This window comes from Phalacrocorax carbo, chromosome 2, assembly GCF_963921805.1.
Source record: "Phalacrocorax carbo chromosome 2, bPhaCar2.1, whole genome shotgun sequence".
NCBI classification, from domain to species: domain Eukaryota; kingdom Metazoa; phylum Chordata; class Aves; order Suliformes; family Phalacrocoracidae; genus Phalacrocorax; species Phalacrocorax carbo.
In genome coordinates, this window is record NC_087514.1 from 111,423,516 (window position 1) to 111,445,436 (window position 21,921).

The 21,921-nt window shown below is 40.5% G+C and overlaps 1 protein-coding gene across 3 annotated transcripts in view; it reads right to left on the minus strand.

The window, feature by feature from the left end:
- Positions 1 to 935: 935 nt before the first annotated feature.
- The window catches only part of SUGCT (succinyl-CoA:glutarate-CoA transferase), a 332,529-nt gene continuing 311,543 nt past the window's right edge, over positions 936 to 21,921 (minus strand). For 2 of the 3 annotated variants that reach the window (XM_064443856.1, XM_064443854.1), the window contains one exon: positions 936 to 1,271. In XM_064443856.1, the coding sequence (XP_064299926.1) occupies positions 1,108 to 1,271 (164 nt within the window). In that variant the 3' untranslated portion in view covers positions 936 to 1,107. The remainder of the gene's footprint in view (positions 1,272 to 21,921) is intronic. The other variant, XM_064443855.1, reaches the window with a different exon arrangement.

A 21,921-nucleotide genomic window follows, 5' to 3' on the forward strand; every position in this document is an offset into this window, starting at 1 on the left:
TGTGAGTGAAGTACTGCCAAATTGGTTTGTAGAGAAGAAATGGCTCTTCTTTAATCTTTTCCTTACTACTTGTCATGTATCAAATTCTTCCACCTTCTTGCAGTGCATGGTGCCTTACTCTTAAGAGCAACCCTACTGCAGGATTTGGTATTACTAAATTTGAGCAAGGCTTGTCAACTCTCACTGTGTTTTAATCATGAGAGTCAACAGTTTTAAACAGATTTTAACCTGTGTTTTCTCCACATTGAAAGGTGCTTTGGATGGCCACTAGAGTCAGAGATAGGGATCAGTACCTACCCAGAGAACCAGACTGAGAAGTCTGGCAAGTTCTGGTATTTGACATTCAGCAGGTGGTTTTGTGTGGATCGATGTTTAATTAATAGTACCCTGGGCCTTTCTGAATAAAATTACAAAAGATATTCAGCTACAGTTTGTCTCCCAGTCAGTCTTGGAATAGGCTTGTTTCATAACTGAAGAAGTGAGCCAATTCCAGCTTATTTCTGCAAACATGCTGGGATTGTCATGACCATGCAATGTAATATAAAGACCTATCACTAAATGGGAATATCAGGGAACAGAAGCGAGTTTTGCAAAGGTTAATCTACCCATGATTTAAAATAGAGATGGACAAAGAGTTCGTGACTGATGATTCTGTTCAAAATCAATCAGATCAACCACCGATGTGTACATAACTGATTTTCTACTAAAATAATTGTACAAGGCAACTTTCTGCAAGTGGAGAGTCTAGTATATGGATTTTTAAGGTTCTGCTTCTTTTCACTAACATTATGTCTTTCTGGGGAAAAACGTTTAGGCAATTACTGTAATTATGATAAGAACTCCATTTCCCATATGAAGTACAGAAAATGAGTAGCCACACAGGACTGCATAATTACATTTACTCCCACCCGCCCCAAGAAAATCTTTCACTCAGGCAGTATGAGATTGTTTATTTGATACATCAGTGTTAAAATCATACAAACACACATGGAAGAAAATTAGGAATTAAATTATGTCTTCTCTTTGAGTCCCATTAGGGGAACTGAAGGGAGCAAAGAGAGGACAAAGTAATGTGAACTCAGTGTGAAGGAATGTAGCTAATGTTCCTTATCTGACCTCATGCTGAGCCACAGCACCAGTGCGGAGCAGTTCTTCTATGGCATCATCCTCATACCCCAGCATGCCCTTCAGTATCTCCACTGTATGCTGTCCAACAAGTGGAGGTGGTCTGGGATTCGACACAGCAAATTCACTGTATCTGACACCTGGTCCTGTAAAAAAAGCAGACAGGAAGGAAATTATTTTCAAAAGTTACTGCCCATATTTATATTTAAGTGTCTATGTTAGTTTAAAGGAAAGTATCTCATTTTCATGTCAGTCTTATCACAGTCCTTATCACAGAAACATTACAATCTGGAATTTTAGACTAAAAAAATTCCAGTTCACAATAACGTACCAATAAGCCAGTTTTAAGTAGTTCACCAAATACAGAATTGCTGAATATATCCCAACATTAAGAAAGTCTTCCACTTGTTCCCAGAGGTATCCATATCGGGGTGATCTGAGGCATATTACATTACAGGTCTACCACTCTGCCACCTGAACAACACAGGCAATGCCAGGCTCACACAATGGGATGTGGTGCAGAAATCCCCACACTGTCTACAACAGGAGGCAGCTCAACCATAAGAATGCAATGAAATGGCATTTTAAGACACTGTTGCTGATGTTGGAGCAGCAGACCAGATGATGGGAAGCACCATCTCCAGTTAGCAACAGCTCAAGTACCTCTGCAGAGAGTTCCACTATCCTGCAGTGATGTAGAACTGACATCATGCACAGCAAAGATATTCCCAGCTTGTTTTATGTTTTCTATCAAAAATATACATAGCAGCAGCTGTAAGAAACTCATTCATGGTTTATTTACACTGGCAACAATATTTCAAAGGTGGAAATCACTTAGGGAAGCTGGCAATGATATGAAGACTATTGCAGGTCTATTGCAGGTAGTCAGATCTCACTTTTTAGCAATCCTCTGTAGTGAATTGAATAGAGATTTCAGTGTCGTTCCCTGCAGACAAGTAGCTGTACCATCACTGTCAGTCTCAGAAGAGAGAATGAACCACAAATTTACTCTGGGATCAAAACTGAGGTATGCACTCAGTGAATGCATAGAAAGACTAACTGGTTTATAGAAAAAGAGAGGACAAAAATTTCCTCAGTTGTCAGCTGAAAACTTTAATACAAAATTCAACAACCCTTGATGCTTTGTACAATTGGCAAAAGGATCCCTCTATTCACAGTTATAGTCTTTATTATATTGTCAAAAAGAATTCACAGAAAAAGTTATATGTAGTTATGTCTTTGCCTATGACAATACACCTTTACTTAGAAATGCAAAGAAATACATAGGGCATTTTAATACGCAGAAGAGTATTTGACTTATTTCTGAAGAAATAGGATACCAACCAGCAAAGGAAATGAACCACAGCAAGAAGTCATCCTAAAAGGGCATGAGTAGGGAAGTTCACTACTTGAAGTTACTATTATTTGAGAAAAGATGCTGACAAAGGTCACGCAGCATGCCAAAATATGCCATTTTTTCAACAGTCTTCATCAACTGTAATCAACTGGTTAATACAGTAAAGCTATCCACCTCCAAGCAGAACAAAATAATATAAAAGGTGCTTAGGAAAACAGTTTTTTTCAAGCTGATTTGGTATGTTCCTGATGTGTATGCTCCTGGAAGAGGTCAGGTATGGTTTCTGTATTTAAAAAGTAAAAGAGGTAGAACTGGGGAATTGTGGACCAAATAATTTAATTTCAAGTTCCATTAATACTGGAACAAATAATCACAATGAAAGTACTCAGGAGATGAGTAACAGCCAGCATGTGTCTATCTAAAACACAGTGTATGCTCGATCTCTTGTCTTTCTACCAGGAGAAGGGCTGGATGTGAGATACATCCCATCTAACTCTAGATGCCCATAGCCTAGATATAGATGTTTAGTTGCTTACACTCCCTCTGGAGTCACTGCAGATGAAAAGATATCCTTACAGTGTAGTTCTAAGACTGTTAAATGACTAAACCTGGCCAGGTGAATTGTTATCACCTATGCTTCTCCATAAAAGAGAGGGGAGGCAAGTACCTTAGATATGGATCTCTACGACTAAGACATCTAAAGTCAGGTGAGAGGACCCTCCAACCTCTAGGATGCCAGATCAAGATTTCAATTTCAGAGAGAAAACTCTCTGCTATTTTCCATAAACTCACCGAAGAATCACAGAATGGTAGGAGTTGGAAGGGACCGCTGGAGATCATCTTGTCCAACCCCCCTGCTTGAGTGCAGAAGGCACAGGAATGTGTCCAGGTGGGTTTTGGATGCCTCCAGGGAAGGAGACTCCACAGCCTCTCTGGGCAGCCTGTTCCACTGCTCTGTCACCCTCACAGGAAAGAAGTTTTTTCTCATATTCAGGTGGAGCTTCCTGTGTTCCAACTTGTGCCCATTGCCCCTTGTCCTGTCATTGGGCACTATTGAAAAAAAGAGTCTAGTCCCATCATCCTGACACCCACCCTTTAAACGTTTATAGGTGTTGATGAAATCCACCCTCAGCCTTCTCTTCTCCAGGCTGAACAAACCCAAGTCTCTCTGCCTTGCCTCATAAGGTAGATACTCTGGTCCCCTGATCATCTTTGTAGCTCTCCGCGGGACATGCTCGAGCAGTTCCCTGTCCTTCTTAAACCCGGGGGCCCGAAAGTGGACACAGTACTCCAAATGTGGCCTCACTATGGCAGAGTAGAGGGGAAGGATAACCTCTCTCGATCTGCTGGCCACACTCTTTTTAACGCATCCCAGGATACTATTGGCCTTCTTGGCCACAAGGGCACAGTGCTAGTTCAGGGTCAGCTTGCTGTCCACCAGCACTCCCAGGTCCTTCTCAACAGAGGCGCTTCCCAGTAGCTCAGCCCCCAACCTGTACTAGTGCATGGGGTTGTTCCTCTCCAGGTGCAGGGCCTTGCACTTGCTTTCATTGAATTTCATTTAGGTTCCCCTCGGCCCAGCTCTCCAGCCTGCCCAGGTCTCGCTGAATGGCAGCACAGCCTTCTGGTGTGTCAGCCACTCCTCCCAGCTTGGTATCATCAGCAAACTTGCTGAGGGTACCATCTGTCCCTTTGTCCATGTCATTGATGAATATGTTGAACAGGACTGAACCCAGCACAGAGCCCTGGGGAACGCTGCTAGCTAGAGGCCTCCAACCAGCCTCTGACCCACTGACCACAACCTTCTGAGCTCTGCCATTCGGCCAGTTCTCTATCCATCTCGCTGTCCACTCATCAAACCCACACTTCCTTAGCTTGTCTGTGAGGATGTTACGCGAGACTGTCAAAAGCCTTGATGAAGTCAAGGTAAACAACATTCACTGCTCTCTTCATCTACCCAGCCAGTCACACCATCATAGAAGGCCATCAGGTCAGTCAAGCATGATCTTCCCTTGGTGAATCCATGTTGACTATTTCTGATAACCTTTTTTTCCTCTACATGCCTGGAGATGGTCTGCAGGATGAACTGCTCCATCATCCTTCCACAGATGGAGGTGAAGCTGACTGGCCTATAGTTTCTTGAGTCCTCCTTCTTGCCCATTTTTAAGACTGGAGTGACATTTGCTTTCCTCCAGTCCTCAGGCTCCTCTCCTGTCAGGCACCTTTCAAAGATGATGGAGAGTGGCTCAGCAAGGACGTCCACCAGCTCCCTCAGCACTCGTGGATGCATCCCATTGGGGCCCATGGATTTGTGAGGATCCAGTTTGCATAGGTGATCTCTAACCCAATCCTCCTCAACCAAGGGGAAGTCTTCCTTTCTCCAGATTTTTTCTCTCTTCTGGGGGCTGAGATGCCTGAGGGCCAGCCTTAGCAGTGAAGACTGAAGGAAGGAAGACATTCAGTAACTCTGCCTTCTCTGCATCCTGCATCACCAGGGCCCCTTCCTTGTTCAGCAGTGGGCCCACTGTATCCCTAGTCTTCCTTTTACTGCTGATGTATTTAAAGAAGCCCTTCTTGTTATCCTTGACATCCTTTGCCAGTTTTAGTTCCAAGTGGGCCTTGGCCTTCCTTGTTGCATCTCTGCACACCCTGACAACACTCCCACGTTCCTCCCAAGTGGCCAGTCCCTTTTCCACATACTGTGAACCACTCTCTTCCGTTTGAGTTTCTCTAGAAGCTCTTTGTTCTTCCATGTGGGTCTCCCAGCTCCTCTACCTGCCTTCTTCCACCTAGGCATGCACCGATCTTGAGCTCGTAGGAAGTGGTCCTTGAATACTGTCCAGCTCTCTTGGACCCCCCTGCCTTCTAGAGCCCTAGCCCATGGGATTCCTCCAAGCAGGTCTTTGAAGAGGCCAAAGTTGGCCCTCTTGAAGTCCAGGGTTCTAATCCTGGCTAATATGATGGCATCGGCATTGCCAGTTTATCCCCCTCCTCCCAAGGTCCTCAGTTTAAAGCCCTCCTAACCAAGTTTGCTAGCCTGCCACCAAAGATTTCCTTGCCCCTTCCAGACAGATGGAGTCCATCCCTCCCTAGCAACCTACGGTTGAAGAATATCCCATTGTCATAAAAGGCAAAATCCTCACATTGACACTAGCCACGTAACCAGGACTTGATTTGTGCTCACATGGAAGAGTAGCAGAGGATAGTAACCAGTGCTCTTGACAAGTTGCGGCACCCTCTCAGGATGTCTCGGATAAGAAACATGGTCTATGTAAATTCAAAGCCAGTGCAATACTGAGAGGGAAATCATACTCAGAGAATTGCTACTTGGCATCTTCTAAAAGAGAAAAATGTTTCAAGTGAGCTCCAGGGGAATCTGTTCAGGATGAAGCACTAATCGGTGTATTTTTAGTGAGTTGGCTGATGGAACTCTGATCATATGTGCTCAGGTTTCTGAGGACTTCAAGCTAAAACTGACTGTGAAGCAGATTTCACAATGACTTGGCTACACTGGAGAAATGGTCTGATAAAACAGTGTGAAATTCAATAATGTCAAGGGGAAGGAACTACATTTAATTATATAAATACAGGGCAGGGGACAAATAGCAAGGTAGGAATAGCTAGGGGCTATTCTAGATCACAAAGATGAAGGCGAAGATGAGTCAACAACATCATGCTGTTGCGAAAGAGCAAGCCTCATACCGGGATGTACATACAAGAGAGAAGGCTGCGGGACACACAAAATAATTCTTTTGCTCTAGTTAGAGCTGGCAGGTCACAGCTGCGGCAGTGTCTGGTGCGGGGCCCCCACTGAACAGCCATCTGGAACAGCTGAGGAGGTTCTACAGGATAGTAACCAAATTGATCAGAGAAAACATGACAGACTGAACAAAGTGGAATCGTGGACCTAAAGAGAAAGGCCATGGAAAAAACCTCTTCAAAACTGTCGTCAAAAAATGTAAAATATAACCACCATCACAAAAAAAACCCACCCCAAACACCACAAAAATCCATGAGACCTTTCTGCAAGGAGGAAGTAAATCCTTTTTCATGTCCATGATGAATGAGAAATAGCTAATTTAAATTGCAACAAAGGAAACTGAAGCTAGGTACTAGAAAATAAACTTTTATAGTGGTAGGGGTAGCAAAATGCTGAAATAGGCCATGTGAGGAGGCTGTGGAGTTCTTACCAATCAGGTCTTTAAGAACAAGAATTATTCTAGCATAGCTGATCCCTGGGGCTTGCTGATGGATTAGAAGATCTCTCACAGACGCTTTCACTCACTAATAGTCACGAAAGCTGAGAAACAGCTCACTTCAGGGATAACTTTTCTATTAACTTTTTCCTCTAATTCTACTCACTTTGAACACAGTTCAATTTTCAGAGGAAATCTCAAGTGAGAGAACAGTACATTTTAAAGGGACAGGTGACATCAGTAGACAATATTTGTATTAATTACTCTTCCTAAGACTAACTGAGGGCTGAATTGGCGCTAGTACAAGCCACAGGAATGATCTGTCTGTGCCAACTGAAATGCTTCTGAAGATAATTTCAGAGCAAAAATGCCCCTTAGAGATTTATTAGTGTAGGAATTCAATGTAGCCACAAAACTATTAGGCGATTTCTATTAAAAATATAAAAATATATAGATATAAAGCAATCTTATTTCAGGTGCGTGTATCTGAGAACTCTTTATACCAAGAAATAAGAAAACCCTCAAAGGAACTACTTTAGTAGCTATACACTTTTCACTTGCTTGAGCAAACTTTTGCTGGTATAAAAATGGTGTATCTCAAACCCTGGGAGTTTTTGCAGTGATATCAAAGGACACAGGATAAAACCTCTAATGAGAGAAAAACAAAATTGACATTAAGTGTACAACAGGCACAGAATGCTTCACACTTCCCAAAGAAATTAATCTTACAAACTAGAGCATGCTAGAAAATTGCACAGCAATTATAAAACCAGTGTCTTCCTTGAGCTTTTATTGTCTGATGCATAATTCATCATGCTACTTTTCACTTTGATAGAGTTATAAAGTTATCTACATTCATTCAAAGGAGCTACTTGCTAATGATCCATCATTAACGATTCTCTGTTCTTTCCTTGTGTAACTTCTACTTGGCTTCTGTGTCAATTAGGAGGGTGCAAAGCTTGCCAGTCAGGCTTCAGCAATCCCACGCTCCTACGGAACAAAGCTCCCAGAGAGCAACCAGCAGAATGCTATGCAAATGCTAATTAAACACAACTGCCTTATGAGGAAACCATCCCTTGAGGCAGAGAGAGGTGAACTGCTTTAATTAAGGTCAAAAGCATTTGCATGTGGGTGAGTTACAGGGAGCCTTGCAGATGAAAACAGGCTTCTGCTGGGGTAGAAGCAGGGTTACTAGTTGGAGGAGGTAGAGACAGTAGTCACCTGTGCACCTTGGCTGTAAGCAGGACACTATACTCAATTCAGCCATGATGTTAAAGGGACACATATGGTCACCTGAAAAAGCAGTGAAGGGATTAGTGGTAGCTGAGATTTACCTTTGTCCTGTTAAATTAAAAGGAGTCTGTTTCTCATTTTGCTTTGATTATCATTGCCAGTAAACCAAAGAGCTCCTTCACCACATCTTCTTTTATTATTATCATTTTCACTTTGGCACGTTGCTAAAATACGTGTTGGGCACACCATGTAATCTACAAGAGTTAATAGTGCAACAATAAATCAAAATTTGTATCAGTTGCATCCACAATGACAACTACCAAGATATCTTGAAGACCTCCCCAGTACTTGAACTCAACATCATCATAATAAATTCTGTTTCTTTGGTGCCTGTCTACTCTAGTATTGCTAAGCATCGAACTGAGCTATTAGGTTAAGACATACTAAACACATTAACGCAAAAGACAAAAATGAGATAAAACCACTGAAACAGGTTCATGGAAAGGGCCCTGCAAAAATGAAATGCCTTTGAACGTTCACCCTAAACAGGTGAAACACATGGCAGTCTTTGCAGTGTGTCACTGGGCATTGCTGAGGTTTTGGGCTGCAGAAGAGAATTCAGTTTTACTCTACAAGTAGTAGAAATTAAAGTTGAATTTGAATTATATTAAAGGTGCAAAGTGCACCATATAAAAGTGGATAAAGGTAATAATATTTGCTTTGTCCTGATTAATAGCAGACCTGCAGCGTTATGCAGCAGTCACTGGATAACACTTTTTCCCCAGCACAGGTTAGAGCATATTGAAGCAATCTAACTCTTAAACTATGTAGAGAGAATCAGGCCTGGGGACAGCCAAACTCAGGGAGAAGTCATGATTATTTGTTCTTATTCAAGTGGGACAAGAAAAAGAAAGGGGAAGTTTGAGATAATGTATGTGTATACATTCTGCTTGAAATGTATTGTCTACTTTTGCAAAAAAGAGCAGTAAGAAACCCAGCACCACTCATTAGTTAGTTCTACCCCAGCTCACAGGGTAGTTATATGCATGTAAAATCACATGAAAACAAAACAAACACTTGTGCCTTTTCCAATAACATGGTGTTGCTACATAACAGTTTTGCAATTCCAGTGAAATATCATCAACAGTGATGGCCCAGAGCCAATACATTTGCACCCAGATCCCATATACACTACAGCTCAAGTGTTTGGAGCATGCAGTCAGCCGGTTATGAAACTGGCCTTAAAGGAGGATCAGCAGGAAACAAGCAGTGACTTTGAAGGCAACGAACAGGAAAGCAATAGAGAATAAGTCAGCAAGAGGGGCTTCATAGCTGCCACAAAGGGTATTTGGCTGTTAGCAGTGATGAATACAGGGATGTGTTACCAAGAGTAGACCAGGCAGACTTCATTTTGAGTGTCTGGTCTCTTCCCATTGGTCCCAGCCATGACTTCTGTCAATCTGTTATTCACAGCTGAGAAGATGGGGTGCCTGAGCACACAGTACAGTCAAGCTTGGCTACACTGCCGTGGCTTCTTCCCCTTGATGAAACACAACGTAGAAAAGCACACACAGAGGGGAAAAAAAAGCTCATTAAAAAGTCCTGCTAGTACAAGTAGTGCAAACAGGCTTCAAGGAAATCTCCAGAATGAATGATCCATTCCATCTTAACTGGGGAACTCCAACATTTTTATATTTCTTACCACAGATCTGAAAGTTTGAGAGCCTGGGAGACTTTTCAGGAATCTATTTGGTCCCTGGGAAAAATCCTTTCCTTTTGCATTACATTAGAGCTGGTGATTTACCTTTCAAGAACAACTTGTAATAGATTTGAAACAAAGCAATTAAGGAGATAATATTTGAAGACTTGCTCCTCCTTCCCTCAGTGCAGCTTCCACTTCCTCCCCCACACAGCCACACAAAGTGTTCACTTGGCATCCAGCACAGCTGAGAGGGTGGAAAACTTTGGCAGGATGAGTAGGAATGAGTAACTGAGAGTGGAGAGGATGGACAAACTTTTTCAGATGGTAATAAAAAAAAAGTAAACCTTGTTCTAGGTGCCATACAAACACAAATATAAATAAATCTGTAAACAGTAGTAGTAAACAGTAAAATCAGTAACGCAGTAAATAGTACAATACTAGAAATATCTCCAAGCCATCTGTTTACCTTTTCTCTTTTGGCCAATGCTCACTGCCATGGGAGAGCTATGAGGACTGTCTAACATCACAACAGTCAAGAATGTAAAAACCAAAGCATTGTGAGGGGAATGAGTTGACAGGCAGAGCATAAACATAGTTTATGTGTGATAGCCATAGATGGGTGACTAAAATCCAGGCCACTTTTAAACCCACACTTAGGCATTCAAAGCATCCATTACATAATTCTAAAAACACTTTGCCAAGTACATTTATAAAAGTACTTTCTTACCTGAACCTGTATATATAGAAATGCATTAAAAAACATTTTAGGCATCTCCTGTCAACCAACATCCTGGATATAATCAGTGTAAATACCACTCGGCATTTATGTAACACTTTACATTTTCAAAGTGTCACCATACTAACTGTACCTAATTAATCTTGCATGACTGCTGGAGTAAAGGAAATCATTTATCAGTCACTCTGGTTGCATATTTGAGAGTAATCCCGCATAATTACACCATTCAAATAACACAATTTTGCAAGAGGACTCTTGGCACCAAAAAGCTTTAAGAAAGTTGCAGTAAGGTGGTGTCTGCTGCTTCCCACGTGTATCTCTTCACAATGCTGAAAATTTGGCCTAACTTTTTGTACAGACTTACATGGTCCCACTCCTTCCCGAAACCCCCAAAGACCTTACAAGAAGATTCAAAGGAAGACAGGAAGGAAGATGACTAGTAAGAATACCCAGAGGTAGCAATTTTAAAGAACCGTAAATTCCCTAGGTAATAATCTGTATCTCCATTTCCTAAGGAAACAAATTTACGTGTCTGTGCTGTCTTTCTAATCATCTGTTTGTCTGCCTTGTCCCTGCCACACACAGTAACTTCTGAAACTGTCAATCTTGACAGAAGTGCAGAAATCCCAAGGAAAATTAAGTCCTTACCAGTGTTGTGAAAATTGGCAACTGCTGAAGGAGAGACACCCAAATTACTGTCCTGATAACATTAAAAAACCCAAAGAACTCAGCTGTTATATAGTCTTTTGGCTGCAAATGACTCACCAGTAAGTACAGACACAACTCTGTAAGAGTCACCTAGCACATACTGTCCTTTACTGGGGATATAAGGCATAAAGGACACGAGAAAAGTTCAGGTTATCATAAGGATTATTTACAGAGTTTATAAGGATGTAAGTCTGAAGGAAAACAATATTTAGCTCCAGTGTTCATGGAACAAACTTTCCTGGGCATCTTTTCTACAGTACTGTGGAAGGCATATGCAGGCTGTGCAAACCCAAGGCAAGGAAGTTAGAGACTTTTAGTTTAACATAAATTGCTGAAGAACTAAATAGTAAAGAAGAGTAACTGGGAGAAGCCCTGCAAAACTCAGAAAGGAAAAACCTGCAGAGGCAAGCCTAACTACTGAAAATCCAAGCTAAAAATGTAATTTGTCTCAAGTCATAATCTAATCAATACAAAACTCGATATATAATCCCACTACAGGATGCGGGTTAACCACAGGATGTGTACCTAATGCAGAAATTACGGGGTGAGGCTGAAAGGCTTGTGCTATGCAGGAGGTCAGACTGTATGATCATAATGGTTATTTCTGGGCATAAAACATTCAAAATTCTGAAATGTCCATTAGCAAAACTGTTTCCACACAACAGGGCTGGGTTTAAGGTGGCCTACCCGAACCTCCTCTGATACATAGGAGGTCAAGCCACATATTGTTTCTCATAGACATCTTTACTGTAAACCCAAAGGCCTTAATTACTGTATGTTAAGGAGAGTAATTAGTGAGAAGGTGCTGCTGGTACGGAACAAGCAAAATCAAATGTTACCTGAAATGAGCCTCCCGTAAGGACAGAAAATTGCCTAGTTGCAACACGCTCACATGATCCTGGAAACAGAATCATGCCCCCAGCTGTGCAGGAAGGCAAGAAGCTCCTCGGGGCTCTCCTACTGAGCCTGGTGAAAACTATTTGCAAGTCCCATGCCTTGTGGTTAGTGTGACCCTGCAAGTTGGAATAAGACACGCCAGCGAACCCAGAAAGTGTCTGTATCTCCTCAGTACACCAATTTGTCCTTTCCTGTGTCCTGTCTCCAGCTATAGGTTAGATTCTTTGGCTCTTCAGAGACCCCAGAAGTAATCCTCTTGGCCAGCTGTGCATCATCAGAAGGGGAGCAGATGAGCTCTTCCTTAGTCTTTAGGCAACCATCTGAAGCCTGGATACCTGAAGTTGATTCTAGTGCCTTAATTCAGGGATGCAAGCCAATGCACACTGAAGAACAACACAGCCTGATCCTAAGGCTGGGTATAATGTTCTGTCTAATCTCTTACTTGCTAAAGTGGCACTTTTTCAGAGTAGGAGGCTTTAAACCTTTTCCAAACAACTGGTAAAAATAACTAAAAATTAAAAACCTTTGTGCCTTCTTTTAACACAAATTTGAAAGAATATTCAAAACGTTCTCCTAAGCAACTTTTGAAAATGCATTTATCGTTCCTAAACACCCTGACAAGGTTCACAAGTCTGATCTTCCAGCTCCTAGGGAACACTCTTCTGCGGCCTGTCCTTGAAGTCTTTGTCTAGTTATTTCTGTACCCTTCTGTAAGCATGGACATCAGAACAGGGTACAGATTATTGCATAGAAGAAACAGCATTTTTTCTATGCCCCCTTTTTATACTGCTAAAGAGAGGACCAACTCTTCTCAGTACACCTTGTAATGGGAATTTATGTTATGACAATTATTTGTGATGGCTCCAATCATGCTTCTCTAAGTCCCTTTTCAAAATGAGGTGTCTGTTCCACAGGTCTACCTTGCATTCCTGTCTGATGATATTAAAACTGACTGCAACAGCTCCTTTGGCAGCAATAGTTGGTAGCCAGAGTAGAAGGTGAGCTGGGTGGCAAATGATTCATGACAGAAGCAGTCTATCACATTGCTTTGCTTTAGTTCCGTAACCTCACCACAACCCATCTGTATATTGGTACAGATGATTTATTCATTTATTTAGGATGATTAATGTCTTATGACATCCATCTTAGCCTCTTAAGAAAATGAAACTGAGAAATGAAAGCCTTCTTCAGTCCACCTGTAGGAGATCTATTTTCCATCACTTCTTAAGACTTTTACATTGACTAATTTTTCCTCAACAATCCCTTGTTTTGGCCAAAGGATTAAGTCTCAAAAGGGGTGTGTTGTTATAAAAAGGCAAAGATCAGCCATTTAGTTAGATGTCAAATCATGTGTCTGTCATGTGCTGTTTGCACATTTATTCTACACATCTTTAGACTGTGCCTCTGGCCACAATACACAGGCATATAAACCTTCACATTTGGAAAATTCAGCAGTTGGTCAATACTTTCTCGCCTGGTTAGCGACCTACACCAAGTTATCTGCTGAGTGAGTATTAAACTAATGGAAAAAGCCATCAGCTGCAGCAGAGCCAAGGAAATTCTGGTGGTTGAAATCTTCAGCACAGACGACAGCCAGGTAACTCTGTGTTTGAGCACCATGGAAATATTTGGAACTCGATTCTCAAACAAGGCATATGTGATTAAGTAGGGCTGAGCAATATGCACAGCCTGATCATTCTTCCAAAAGCTCTCCCACTCCACCCTCCATTTACTTCTGTTGTCCCTTGTGCAGCAGAATGAGGCCAGTTTCAGTGCACAGGGACTTTCCCTGGCAAAGGAGGATGGGAAGGGATTTGATACTTTGTTTTGGATGACTTGAAGAACTGCAAATTACATTTTTAGCTCTTTTTGGGTAAGGTGCCCAGACTTCTTGAGGCACAGGCTACTAAAAATGCTGGCTGAGTTTTGAAAAGCACTGTGCTATCTGGGACAACTCTGTTTTTGAGTGTCATACTTGAGACATCTTTAAAGGGGCCCGGTTTCCAGAAAAAGCTGAGGACATCTGAAAATCTTTCAGGATGTCTCAATTTGACTGTGCACAGACATCTGGTATTCAAAGTGCAGAAGAAGAGCTAATATCACTTCATCGAGCAGGGGAAAGTAAAACTCTAGACATATAACTCCTTTTAGCAACTTCTTTCATATTTCCTATTTAAAAGCAGTCATCAGGTTAATCTTAAGTTCTTTAAAGGCAAACAGGGTGCTTAAATTGGAGTCTGGGAGTCGGACTAGAGACAGGGCACACAGCAGATTAGGCTGTTTTTTTCCACCGATTTGTAAGTGACAATTTGATCAAATCTGTCTCGGTGTGAAGGACTGGGAACAGCTTTTTGGCTTTCCATTGTCTGCTGCCAATCCCTGACATGTGATATTCAGCTCATCAACTTGCAAATATCAAAGCAGTATGGGGCAGAAGAAACAGCCACTTCAAACCAAGCAGCCTTTAGTTCGGTTTTTGGTTGTGCGGGCATGCCAATGTGAGCGTGTGTATGCCAGTTAAGTATAGGCTGGTTCTATATCTAAGTTCCTGTGGTTTCTAACATTTGCAGCCTTTACTCCATCAGAAGGGATTTCAGTGTTGCGTTCTACCCCACAATGGGCAAAAGAGTCAGAAAGCATCTCTCCTCGCCCACAAAGACTAGAGTAGGATTAAGAAACAGAAATTTAAGAGTCAGACACACCCAAGAAGAGGAATGAGGCACAAGGTTAGGAAGCCATCCAAAGCTTGGTTGCCTATCCGCTTACTAAACTAAACTAAAAAGTCTCTTTTTGCTTAAGAAGACAGCTGAAAAGCTGGAGAACAAAAATTAAAATCACATTGAAACCAGCCATGCCTAAGCAATATCCCATCTTAATGTGTGCAGATCAGTTTCATTAAAATATTTCCCCATTCTCTCTTTTTCCACCTCCTAATACTTTGGCTGTTTCCTTTAGCTCCCCTTTAAACTGCAAAGCAAATGCTTTTACTGACATGGTTTGTAATTTTGAAGCCCCAATCTTAAGCAGCAGGTGCTTAGTTATAATGGAATTTTTCCATCCCTGAATGTCTGGGAGCACCAGTAGCACCTCACTCCTACACAGTCCCTCACCTTTGATCCTCTGCCATTTGTACTTGTGGGTTTTCATTTACTGTATTTCTTCTGCTTTCCACAATCTGCTTTTTCACTGCAAACCCTTTGACCTCTGCTCTCCTTTCTTTTACCTCATACGATTGGCAAGTGCTGTCTCCTAAAAATCCTTATAAAATATGAAGGGCCTTGCTGCCTCTGGCCTTTCTATCTCTGGCCTCATTTTCAGCAGCACTGTGGCTACTTTACACTGCACTGGCAATTTAAAAGGCCCTTAGAGTGGCTGTAAATATTTGCATCACAAGAACAATTATGTGATAATTGCCAGAGGTCCTAGGGCTTCTCTGCACAAAAAAACCTGGAGCCAAAAAACCAGTTGGTTTTACTTCATACAATTGGTAATTTTGGAGCAAGTCTGTGTGTGGGCACTTTTGTTCCATACTAACAGTTTTTGTTTCAATTTAATTTTAGCTTTTTGGTTAATGTGATTTTAGGTAATTTTCTCTTATAATTTCCTATTTTGAGTTAATGTAAATTATTTTGTGCAGGCATAATCTCAAGCAAAATCCAAGGGAAAAGCATCCACACTCAGTTTGCCATGACATATACAAAAGCATGGATTAAAAGTAGTTGTGTCAACTCCAGTTTGTGGGAAAATGGGATTCACACCCTAACATTAGAACCAGTGATGCTGTAATAAGTGAATGCCTGCTTTGCCTTGGTACTGGTAGATTGCTCCTGAACACAATACAATTTAACCAAGTCTAATCATCAGTTGTTCCTTATAACCAGGAATGCAGTTCCCTAGTTTGTGCTTTAGTTAGTCTTCCAAGTGCATTTGTATTTGGCTATTAAAGAATAATTTCTTTTCATCTTCATTTGCCTTTCTATTGCTTATCAGATACACATGCATATCAGTATATAGCTCTTGCTCAAAAAGCAATGACGTACTGCAGAAATGACCATATCCTTATTCCCTAATTTGAGTGACACAAATTTGAGTGAAAACCCTGCCTTTTAAAATATGAATCCACATTGTGCAGCAGTAAATCACAAGGGCTTACATAGCTTTCTCATAACTAAATTTTAATTGAGTTTTCCATTCTTAACAAGGCAACCCAGTTCCAGAAAGCCATACCAGCCACTTCCTTAATCCACAAAGCTCAGAGGCTATCTTCTGCAGTGACAGCACGCAAAAATGTTTAGTGCTAACACAAATACCTTTCATAGATTATTCTGATTCTCAGGCTGATTTCTAAGCCAGCTGTTCTCTGCCTGATTCAATGTGCAGATTTCATTTTAAAACACAGAATATTCCCTGGTTACCTGCCATATAACTAGATCTTACAGGTGCAGGGCATGTTTGTAATGCTTGTTCATCCACTTGCGGGGGAAAAAAAATTATAAAATAAAATACTTTGTGTAGCTTTCCTGGATTCTAATGTTTTCTCCCCAACTTTCAGATACTGTATCAACTGAAGAATGCCAGGAATTACTTCATGCTTTATATATGTACCTGTTACAGATTATATTCATTAATTTCAAAGCCAGCTGCTATTTCTGCTTAAAGTAATCCTTGATGGTACACTTTTAATATACACACACACACACACACACACACATATATGAAAGAAAAATCGCTTGCTGTGACAAACATTTAAATCTACCTTGATTATATATCTACTACTGCTTTGTTCTTTTTCACATAAGTAGGGTAACTATCTTCCTGCTCCTCCTGGGGCTTATTCTTTGTATAGCAATTTTGACAAACAAGTAACACCAAATACAAAAGAAAATTATGAAAATGTAAGAAATTCATCAGAAGAAACTAATAATCATCTAATAGTAAGGTCAACCATAGTACAGACTGCAGAGCTGGGAAACCAAACAGTTGGATTTGGCTCCTTGCTCTACCACCAATCAACTCCGTGATCACAGGCAAATGATGTTCCCTTGCCATATCCTTGTATTTCCTGTACAGTTGTGTTAGCCTTGCCTATTTAGATTATAAAATCTTAGGGACTGGATTCATCACTTACTATTTGTTTATACAGTGTCTGACACAATGGGCCCCACTTTGTATTGGAAGGAAATACAGATAATAATTTTCTGATATCCTGTCTCCCAGAGCTGCTTCGGAGGAGTACGAACCACTGTCCCAAGTCATATCTGATAAATTGTGCATTACTTTGTTGTGGGAGAGTTTTCTTTCTAATCCGAAATCCATCTGTCTTGCTGTGCTCCAAGTGATAGTTTCTGGGCAGAGAGCATACTAATTGCCGGATTAAACTCTTAGCTAACTCCTGGGTGGAAACTGTTTCCCATAATGTGGTAGAAAACACATGGTGGTTTCTGTCTGCAGATCCTTGAACATCACAGACCTGATCTTGCCTGGGATATTTAGAGTCTCTATTGAACTATGTCTGTGCAATATAATTCAATTAAAATTAAATAATAACTAGCTATCAAAAAGTATTACTGAGATTTCAGTGGCTCCAGTACTGCTTAGCCTGGTTTAGTTCCACTTTGAAGGCAGAGACAATTGTGCTGAACATAATGAATTCTGCACCTTCTCCAAATAAGTAGCACACAAACTTAGAGCTGAAAAATGAGCTATATTTTTGGTTAAGTGTCTTAGGATTGTCTTATTTTACAAACACACAGAGATTTGAAACTTTTTAAAATCTAAAGTACCTCTTTGTATATAACATTTCACTATAATATGTCTCATTTCTGTGGATGTGTACAATATTTACTACTCACTGAGATGAATGACAGTGAAGTGACACAGATCCCATTGGCAAGCTGCAAGAAACAGCTGGCCACCAACATCTTTTCTTCCCATGGGTACACAGAGGGGGCAGATACCAGACTGCCAGACACAAATGTGGAAGAAATATTTCAGAAATTATTCTGCTTACATCTCATCTTCTTAGGGCTCTCCAGTCAAAAGCCATCTTTGCTAACAAAATACTAAATTTACCATATTGTTAAAATGTACTGAAAATACTGGAGACAACCACACATTTCAAGAAAAGCTAGACTGTTAGACGAAGCTAGTTCTTGTTTTAGTCTAATTTTTATGGTTGTGGTTGCAGTGCAACCATGAGATATCACAGGCAGTACCACCCAACCAAGAGCTCTCCTCTCTGTGTGTGTGTGTGTTCTGCTCTTACCATCTCCTAACTCCTCTCTGCCCTTAAACTAAGGTGGCCTAACCTATCTCCTGTCTCCACAGTGAGGCCTGCCTTTCCAGCTAAGCTATTTCTGTATTTCTCTCCTTGGCACTACTCTGTTCTCCTTTGCCAATTAACCACACCTGAGCAAGCCTTCACCCTTTCACAGGCTATAAATGCTCACATAAAAGCAGAAAAACACCCATAGTGACTCAGTACACTAGACCACTCTCTGTCAATGGTCAGAAGTGGATGCTCTTGAAGGAGTATGAGAATACAGCAGGAACATCCAATATTTCCCCACAATACTTTCCCAGCCTCTAAGAATTCACCATCTAGTTCCAGTATCCCACCCTCCTCTTGTGTATACTCCCCATGTTCTTCGCAAATCCCTCTCCCTAGTCTCCCATTAACCAACGCCTACTCTAACATCCTGAGGATAATCACCACAAGGAACTTAATACACCATGAGATAATATATCCCATGTAGCTCAATTACTCATCAACCTTCAATGCTCTGTCTTGTTCCCAAAGCCCACAGCTCCCCACGGCACTTTCCATTGAACCTTAAGCCCTATTCTCCCTCACTCTTTCTCCCACTCCTCCAAAACCTTCTACTGACCTTAAATATTGAATACTCTGAATGCTTGATATTCTTCACTATTCACATTTTTCCAGTTCCTTCATTAATCAGTGTACTGCCTCATCCATTTCTTACATAAACTGACCAGTTGCACACTGTACAGTGAAAGAAATACTTGTGACAGAAAGAAAGATTAGCAAGCACTTTTGACTAAATAGAACATCTTTGCTGAATTCTTCCTCTGGATTTGTTAGATCTCTGCAGCTGGGATTTATCCTTAATGATGAACCAAGTAACCCCACTTCGCAGCATGTACTGCAACCAACATATTTTAAGCAGGTGTGGGAAAATTCAGCAAAGCACTAATGACTCCTAAAAGTGCTAGCAGAACCTGAATTCATGCTGAAAGATGTACTGCCAATTTAGTACACAGAGCGGACTTTTGTAATTTCTGTGTCTGGGTTATCCAGTCTTCTTAGAGGCCCACCGCAAACAAAACTAAAAACCGATTCAGATAAAGAAATAAAATAGGGTGGACTTATTTAATTTTACATTATTTAGAACTTTCAGTGGAACTATGTCATTTATGTACATGCAACAGCAACCTTAAGGTACCACAGACTTCTGTATTGGATATGAGAAACAGACTTTCTCACCAGAGAAACCCAAATGCTGGGGTTTTGGGTGCCTCTGAGGGCAGACATGACCACAGCATCTTTAATCATTCTTCTAGGTCAACCAACAGGAGTGGACTCGTTTATGTAAAAACTCTAGATACTCAGCTTCTTAAGTAAGGCCTTACACAAGGTTAATCCAGGTGAGCATATGCTTCCCCTCCATCTCTGTTCCCAACCAGGTTTGACTTACAATGTGACTATAGAGAAATACGGTCACAGTTTTCACAAATGGATGAGTAGGAACTCAGGATGCTTTTATTTTTGGATCTGACATGCTTGTGGTAGTCCTAATTTAAAGAAAGTGCACTCTCTCAAGTTCAGTCTTTAATGCACCTTCAGCTGGGTGACCAAAATCAAAAACCAAATCCCTTACCAATTTTGAAAAGTTCATCTTAATTAGTATTTTTGTGCTGTAGCTGTCCTCTTTTGTAAAGCCTTCTGAATCCTTTTGAAAATGTTATACAACATCAGTCCAAATTCTATTAAAATAATTATGTCCTGCTTGATTTATAGATACAGCATACATGGAGAACACACGTCTGCTTTATATGGTGTGCTTTCCGTGACATGTGGAAACTGCTATTGAAATCAATGGCAAATGACAGCACGCAAGTAATCCTTACATCTGTGTACAAGCAAACCCACAAGTTTCACAGAAGCTGCTCACAATGTGAGAAAGACAGAAAGGAAAATCACATTATTTTGCATTAGTTTTAATTAAAGCAGTGGATGATTTCCTTATTCCCATTCATAGCAAGGTATATTTTACAACTTGAACAGTTTTTAACAGGATTAAGATCCCCACTTTTAAATTAAGCCTTGACTTTTGCTATCCACCATATTTAATTAAAAGACCACAAATAGTGCTGCTTTCAAATAAAAGATTTAGGACCAGATTCAACAAATATTTAATCCTTTAAGCACAGTGTAAAATCAATGTAAAGGATTGCAAAAAGTATTTAGGAACCACTGTATTTTGGTGAATCTGGGCTATCTTTAAGGTTTTCTGAAGCACTTCAGAAATAATGTCCCTTTCTGAGAGGCCACAAGCTGATAACCTAGGGAAGGTAAACCACCGATCACTTAAAATTCTTTCTTTTGTTATTTCTGTATAAAAATCACAATGAAGATACAAAAATAACGTGTTATTTTCATTACAAGCTAGCACCAAGTTAACAATAACCTTTCAGGAAGAAACGATAGTTACAGGAAAGCTCTTAAGAAAGGAGGGAAAAAGAAGGGGGAAAGGAGAGAGCAATTATGAATGTGGGAAAATAAAGAAAGAAAATTCTATCAAGCTTTTAGAAGATCCACATCTGAATCTTCATCCAGATATGTCAAAATCAATAGTAATAACAGTACTATGATCATGTGGAAAACTTCTTTGACTGCAGTATAGCACTGTAGCATAGGAATGGGAATACATTGAAATCAGCCTCTTTCCAAGATTTGGAAATTTTAAATTAAGTGATAGAAACGTAGGAGGTCTGAGGTTTATTAGAAGACTGAACTGCAAGGTGTGATATTTCCCTTAAGTGCAAATCAAATACTGTCTGTGATATAGTAACATGCTATTTAGAATTGTTAAACAAGAGGGAAAAGGGAAGAAAAACCCTACAGAATTGTAACACATTGTGCATAAGAATGAGTACTTAAAAACAGTGTTTCTGATGTGATGAATTCACTCTCAGTTGTTAGTCCTGCACTTCCAGTATAACTGTGAGTATTTTGCATTCATTAGTGGTAAAAATTCCAGAGTTTGGAGAAGAAATAAATTCCATACCATAACATCTAGATTTCCATTTTAACCACTTACATGTGGACAAGCATCCTATTTATACATACAGATGTACTGATATTATATAGGTGCATACGTACTTCCATGCATACAAGAAGATGTTTACAAGATATATGTACTTGCATAGCACACATACAGTCACTTCCATTAATAAGATTGTGAGGTTTTCAGATGCTTACTGTCCACATGGAGGATATAATTAACAAAAGCAGGCACACAGTTTCAGGTTGCTTCCTCCTAATAAAAGCCTGACCCTTATGCAATTACATCTTTGACATTCCCAGTACAAATCTGATGGGGAACAACCATTGGACACAGAGTCATAAAATTCTAGCACTTTCACAAACTTGTTATACAGTTTTACATAAAGTAGTTACTCTGTGTGGTTGTGTTGCAGTAAACCATTTCAGCGTGTGCTTAAATGACCCAGACTCCTCACCTGTAACACAGTGATAATGGTATTTGCTGACTTAACTCTTAGGATATGAAGACCTAGGTAACGTTTGCGTGGAGCGCTGAAGTTGTAGAGCAGTAGCTACAGTGTGATATTAAACTTTCCTTAGAAAAATGATGCTAAACCTTTTCTGTGATGCATATCAACATGCCTGGCTGCAACAGTCTTGAAACTTTCATACTTCGTGAGC